Raw genomic sequence first — 7806 nt, forward strand, 5'->3', positions numbered from 1 at the left:
AAACAAGGGGTAACAACCATTCTCAGAGGGATTTGAATTTCCCTACCATTTAATGTGAATCAGATGCAATCTATATATATATATTGGTTATGACTGTGGAGAAGTAATTGAAATGTGGATCACATGCATTCTGTATATATTTTTTATGACTTATGTGTGCAAAACAAATTTATAAAGGGTAGATGCATGATTTCTTGGTACTAGTTTATACACCAATTTTACAAAAGTTATGTCTATGATTAATTAGTACATGAATGAGTTTGTGTTTATAGTTGTGACTATAATTATTAGAAATATGAATAAATTTGTGACTATGATTGTGTTTAAGATTATTTGAGATATGAATAAGTTTGTATATAAGATTGTATCTATTTGAGATATGAATGAGTTTGTATATAAGATTGTATCTATTTAAAATATGAATAAAATCACGATAAATCACGAAGTTTATAGTTTAATTATATGAATAGTAAAACTAAAGTAATTATGTTTTGAATTTTCAAGTGACTAATTGATTTTGTTTTTGTTATGTTTATAGTTTGTACACATTGATCATGACATTTATTTTTTATGATTTTTTGTAAAGAAATAAATTGTAAATATAGTTGTTAACCGTGGATGGAGTTAACATCATGATCTTCTTTATATATATATATATATATATATATATATATATATATATATAAAGAGTGAATTTTGTTGAAGATGTGAATGTGATGTACAAAAGTAAGAAGTTTTTAGTTTGGTTTGAAAAATAATATTTATTTATTTATTTGAAATTAATTAAAATAAAATTTATTTCAAAATCATATATTTTGATCTAATATTTTGGATAATATTTTTTATTTTACTTTTTAACTATTTAAGTAAATAAATAAGAAAATTTGTTCGGATTATTCGTGGATGGTGAAATGAAATTTACAATAAATATTTTTAAAATTTACAAAATTTATTGAAGAAATAAATAACACCCAAAACAGGGCGTTACATAATAAATGTGGCTCTGTAAAGCAAAATAGTTTTGATCAATTCATAGCATAGTTTTAAATTTTCAGGGTTCCCAAAACTTACTGTATTCACAATATTCATGAGCACAAAGATTCTACCAGTAGACCACCACATCATAAATTGCATTTCTATTTATTGTAGTAAATAGTAGATGAAAATTATCAAAGTCTTACCAAAACAAGTGATAATTGCTACTAACTTTTTTGCCACCAACTGTATGTACTCAAATATACTTAATTTTATTTTCTTTTCATAATTCAAACCAAGGATAATTCTTTATTTTAAGATCTGGGAATTTGTTATTATTCTTAATAAAGTTTTTTTTTTTTTATACTCATGAAAAAAATCACAGTTTCGTGTAACATTTGAACGTAAGATCATCGTGTTCTTATCCCAGAAGTAACATGCACACATGTTAGTCTAAGACCGAGTGGTCTGAACACAACATTTTCAGCATTAAAAAATTTGCAAAAATTAAGGGAATGCCTCTCTTCACACGTTAGGCTGGAAAAAACAAGGTACTCTAAACTTCAAGTATAGGTTTTTTCTCTACTTCGTTTTTGTCACCGTTGGATTAAACTAGGATGTCACTTGTAGAATATATTATGATGAAGTCGAACAATTTTAACAATAAATATGTAATGAATGTAAAATCAATCTATCATAGTTCTAAAAGTCTATATTTATTGATATTAAATGAATTTCTAATTAATATTTGATCTAATTATGGTCTAATTGGTAAAAATATATCTTATGACTGAATAGACGATTATACTATATGTGACATCCGGACACTGACGAGGACGGGGAGTGATCGCCGGTACAAGAAGTATGGTGCAGGGGACACGGACAAAGAGCGACTCCTGACAGGCTTCGAGTGGAAGAGGTACATGGACGAATCGAACATACACCGAAATAAGAGAGATCTGGAGATTGTATAGGTATGGAACTATATAATTGAAGGATAGCTTAAAGAATTGATTTGACTACTTATATCAACAAATGCATTTGCTTTTCGGTAGCCTAACTCATAAGAACTCAATGGTTAAACGTGCTTAGTCTAGAGTAATATGGGATGAGTGACCTTCCGGAAAGTTTTTTCGAAAAGTGTGTGAGTAAAGACAAAGAACACCGAAAAGCCTGTCTCGTGTTGATCTCATACTATTTAAATAAGTTTTTTTTTTGTTTTATGTTTTGAAACAAGACTAAATCATAATAAAGTTTAACACTTTAAAATAAAAAATATTAAATTTATGATAATTACATATTTGAAATGGAAAGAACAAGGATTATATTATGGAATCAAATGTACTTGTACTTGTGCAGTGGTCTTCTGTGATTTAGGTTGGAATACTTATAATTCCTAACTATAAACTCGTATCCTTTGACAATAACTATCTAAATTTAAATTCACGACCAAAGTGTACTACAAAATATATGATGTTTACCGTTTGCTATATGCCTTAGATAACCAAACCTAATTTTTCAGATTCAACCAGAGATCATAAAATTTTCTGTATACTTGCATAATGAATATGTGTATAGATTTTTGTTCCAACTAAGAGATTGAAGAGAAGGAAAAGACTTTAATAGTTGATAGTAAAAAAAAAAACTATCATCATAAAAAGAAAAATAATAATGATAACAATAATTTTAAAGATAAACATTAAAATTAACTTATAGATCAAATATATATATATATATATATATATATATATATATATTAAATAAATAAATTGTAAATAATTTTAATATCATCTTAAAATTTTAAATTTAATTCAATCTTATAAAATTTATTTATAAAATTAGATTTATACATATTTATATAATATAACTTAGTATTATTAAAATATGGGACATTTTTTAATAAAATGTGATAAAAAAAATTAACACATTATACTCTATATATGATCATGTAATTTCATATTTTCAACCGCCATAGAAATTTATTAAAAAAAATACAATAATCACTTTAATTTTAACAAGTTGTACTGATATTTAACTTATAGGTTTTAACAAATTCCAACAATTATAGAAAATATATCATGTTAAAGAATTATTCTTCTCATTTTTATGACTTTACAAGAAACATCAGTCACACTGACACTTGATCAGACATTACTCTGGCTCATTGAGAACCATACATGCAACCATGGAAAAGAAAAAATAAAAAAAATAAAAGGTGGTGATCCACCACCGATATTATTATTATTATTATTATTATTATTATTATTATTATTATTATTATTATTATTATTATATAGACAATGATACTAACATAATTTGACATGAACATCATTTATTTATGTGTCATTCTGTTATCAGTTCTATATTATTGTACATTTAATACTAATAATCATAAATATCACTATAGATCAATCATAGAATAACACGTAGATGATATTTAAATATTGTCAAAAATACATTGTCTATATATATATATATATTATTTATTTATGTGTATGTAATAAAACTTTTGATTGCAGCTATCGGTGTTAGTTTATGATTGAAGCTGGAATTTGTGTGTGTTTGACCATATTGTAAAGTGTAGACATGATAAGCATACGTCCACACGCGTCACAACAATGCTATCAAAATAAACTGTCACTAGAAAGAGCTATTACAACCCCACAAAGCCACTAAAGTCAGGTGCATATATAAATGATGTAGAAAAGGGGAAAAAGTACTGTTTTTACTTTTCTTTTCAATTTTTTCTTTAGATTTCCTTTTTTATTTATCACAAAATATAAAATAAATAATACTTCTTATTATTATATAATCAGAAAATCACATGTATCATGCCCCTAAATTATTGCATCTAGAAGTAACTAGCCACCACAGTGTTAAGGCTAAAGTAGCAATTAAAATGGAATATACGTTAGTTCAAACAGTTCCATATAATAATAATGCAATAATAATACTTTTAGTCAAACAGTGATACCATTAAGTATTAATTAAATTCCTCCTACCTGCTATCAACATATTTATAATGTATAAATATATAAATAAGTCTTTCTTCCAAATCATCCCATCACATTAAATAACACAAAATATCCCAGCAATAAGGAAAATGAAAAACATGAAATTTAAGGTTGCGTATGTCGAACCGTTGCTAGCTGTATGTTTGTGTACCATGACTCAATGAGCTGAATTTGTGTTCGAAGCTTCATACTCTTTGTAAAAGTATATTAAATATTAAATAAAAAATGCATGCAGTACATTAATCATTATTATGGTTGTTTTATTCAATCACACATACGATGTAGACTTGTAATTTTGTTACCGTCAAGAGGGTCATTTTCTGGAAACAGAGAAACCGAGAAAACGATGAAAAGAGGAAGAATGAGCTGTAAAAAAATAGAAATAAAAATCCAATGGAGAATCTCCCTTTAACCTTTATTCTTGTCCTCTAAAAGCAGAACTATATAATGTAAGCTTAGAACAACTTTCTACACGTATCTTTCGCTGCATTTCCATCGTCATTATCATCATCGTCATAATGAAAAACCACAACACCAATCACCTACCACCATTGTATCGTGTATGAAGCTCGTACCAAACCAAAAGAAGAAGAAAGAATAAACAAAGCAATTACAACCAAAAAAAAAAATTCATATATTATGACCCTTGAAAGGAAAAATTTGCCGAAGGGCCCATATAAGTACTATGCAATTCAGGAAAAAAAAAATACAAAAATAATGAAAATTGTTGAACCTAAAGTTCCTAATCGAGAATTATGGTATAATTTCTCGATATATTGTATCGATTTTGGCAGGTCAATAGATATTATTTTTCTATTCAATATACATGAGCCTGAAAAATCGAATTTTTTTTACCAAATAATACTTAAGAGAAAAAAACACGATCATGAACTAAATACCACACACAAAAATATGAAGAAAAAAAAAACCATACTTCAATGGGTAGCATTAGTGTAATAATTTGTTCGCCGGAGTTCAAGGCCACAAGGAAAGAACCATGCTTTCTGACTCTTGCATTGAAACCATGTTCATGTCACCGATGAAGTACCCACCGTCATAAATGCCGTGAAACCACGGTTGAGGATAGGGCCACCCTTCATCCGGGTCGAGGAACACGAACTCCGTATTCGGGTCGGGCGAGTCGAAGATGGACCCCAGAGGCGGCAGCTCCACAATCTCGCCGAGGTCGTCCTCCGGCGCTGCGGTCGGGGAGGGAGGGGTCCGAGGAGGCGGCGCCTCCATGGAGGCGGCCTTGGCCGCCGCAGCCTGCACGTCGCGGGGGGAGTTGGAAGCGGGGCGCGGCAGCGAGGCGGCGAGTTCGGGGAAGTTAAGGATGGCCGAGGAGCCCTTTATGGTAAGCGCCGCCACGTCGTGCGCACGCGCCGCCATCTCGGCGGTGGCGAAGGTGCCGAGCCAGATTCGGTTCTTTTTTCGCGGCTCGCGGATTTCCGACACCCATTTCCCCCACGTCCGCATTCTGACTCCTCTGTACACCGAATGCTTGCTGTCGTTACTACTACTACTACTACCATTGCTGTCGTTGGGTCTTCCTCGTTTCTTAGAAGTCGACGACGACGACGACGGCGAAGAAGCAGAACTGACGGCGTTTCTTGTCTCTGATTCTGAGGATGGTGCCGGGTCGACCATTGTTTAAGGAATAGAACGTTCTTGGTTCTTGGTTCTTCGTTGGTTGTTGTTGTTGTTTGGTTGATGTGTAACAATGTCCCTGTGACAGTGACACAGTGTGATGAAAGAGTGATGAAGAGAGTTTGAGAGAAAGGAGGGGTTTTAGTAGAAGGAAAATTAATTGGGAAGAGAAAAGAAAACGTGGGGGTGTTATGTACGTAAGCAAGGTCCCTCCAGAGACCCACACGAATGGCTCTGCTTTCAAAACCCCATCATCAAACATAAACATCCTACTTCCATAACTATGCTTACTCCTTACATTTTTATACTTAATTTCTTTGCAGCTCCCGAAGGATGGAGGAAGCTCACCACACAGCCTGGCACTTTTTCCATCCCATGCCTCATATTTATATCTATAATCTCTTTTTTCTCTTGTCTCTATATATCTTGGGACAGTAAAATTCACTCAAACAAAAATTAACGTTAAATATTACTTATCTTGTTTTGTTTTTTGCGTTTCCCTTTCGTGGTATAGGGATATATACTGTTCTTGTCCCATTCTATGTTTTTTTCTTTCTTTCTTTTACTACTGTTATTGACACGTTACACATTATTATTGTTATACACGAAGACGATCCTATGTAGCCACTTCTTTTGTCCCCTAGCAATTGTTAGTGTGGTGGTGGAATTAGATTAAATTGCAGAATTAGTTAGGATTATGTCATGTTATTAAAGTAATATAATGTAAAGTATGTCGGTGACGTTACTGTTGATTATATATATATATATATATATATATATATATATATATATATAAGGGTGGGGATGGAGAGAGATTTTAAGAACTATAAGGAACTGTTATGGAGTGTTATAGAACCGATACGTAGAAGATGAACAAAATGAAAGTAAATTTGGAGTTTGATTTTGTTCCTGTATTTTGTTCATGTGAATGGAAATTCTGAATTTGAATTCTTTGCTAGATTAATTTTTTTTGTGCTGAATACATGTTATAATATTATAGACAAAATTAAACTTAGATTTTATAAAATTTTACCAATTTTACTTCTTGTTTTGAAGTTTTTCCAATTGAACGAAAGTTAACGACGGAAACCAGAAGCATGATTTAGCAGAAAGGATAATTATGTGCATAAAAATATACTTTTGTCCATTAAAGGTAGCTTTATTTATAATAAAACTGACAGTGTATGGATATATATATATATATATATATATATATATATATATATATATATATATATATATATATATATATATATATATATATATATATATATGCATTGTGTTTTTGTATCTATGTATATATGACCCAGCAATAATAGTCGTACCTCAATTGAATTTTATATTAGCCAAAATGCAATATAATAATATAATGGGTTAAATATGTTTTTCGTCTCTCAACTATTTGTCGTTTTTATGTTTAGTCCCTCTTTCAAAGTATGATACAATTTAGTCCTTCAACTTTAGAAAACTATGGTTTTAGTCTTTTTTTTTACCAAATTTTTTTAACTTTATTTGCTGTTTCAAACATGTTACATTATAGCATTTGGATTGTTTATACATTTTGACACATTTTTGCTTCAATGTTAACTGAGAAACGCGTTTGAAACAGCAAATAAAGTTAAAAAAATTTGGTAAAAAACACTAATACCAGAGTTTTCTAAAGTTGAAGGACTAAATTGTACCATTCTTTAGAAAAGGGACTAAACAAAAAAATGACCAATAGTTGGGGACGAAAAACATATTTAACCCTAATATAATTGTATAGGAAAGAAGAGATGTATTATATTATATGTCATTATTTTTAAAGAAATGAATAAAGTAGAAGTCTCCTCAAACAAGAGATTTTTACAGAGAAAAAGAGACGTGTACTAATTTGGCACACATAAATTTGTATTGCAACGATTAAAAAAAATAATACTTTAGTTATAATAAAAATATGGATTAATTTTTTATGTTAAAATTTTCCTTGAGTTAAATATGTATATAGGATTTTGTAATTTTTCGAATTTAGAAATTCAATTCTGAATTTTGAAATCTGTATCTGAAATTTTCGAAATCTGAATTTAGAAATCTTTTTTTGAAATTTCGAAATTTGATTCTAAATTTTGTTGTTGATCTTGGATGAAGGAAAATGAGAAGAGGAAGAAGGAGGTGCAAATACGAGACACAA

At 30.0% G+C, this 7806-nt stretch overlaps 1 protein-coding gene across 1 annotated transcript; it reads right to left on the reverse strand.

The window, feature by feature from the left end:
• Window positions 1-4648: 4648 nt before the first annotated feature.
• Window positions 4649-6010, reverse strand: LOC106767392 (ethylene-responsive transcription factor TINY). The gene has a single exon (XM_014652275.2). It carries the CDS (start codon window positions 5634-5636, stop codon window positions 4965-4967), a length of 672 nt encoding a protein of 223 aa, XP_014507761.1. The 5' UTR covers window positions 5637-6010; the 3' UTR covers window positions 4649-4964.
• Window positions 6011-7806: the final 1796 nt, after the last annotated feature.

This window comes from Vigna radiata, chromosome 1, assembly GCF_000741045.1.
Source record: "Vigna radiata var. radiata cultivar VC1973A chromosome 1, Vradiata_ver6, whole genome shotgun sequence".
NCBI lineage: Eukaryota > Viridiplantae > Streptophyta > Magnoliopsida > Fabales > Fabaceae > Vigna > Vigna radiata.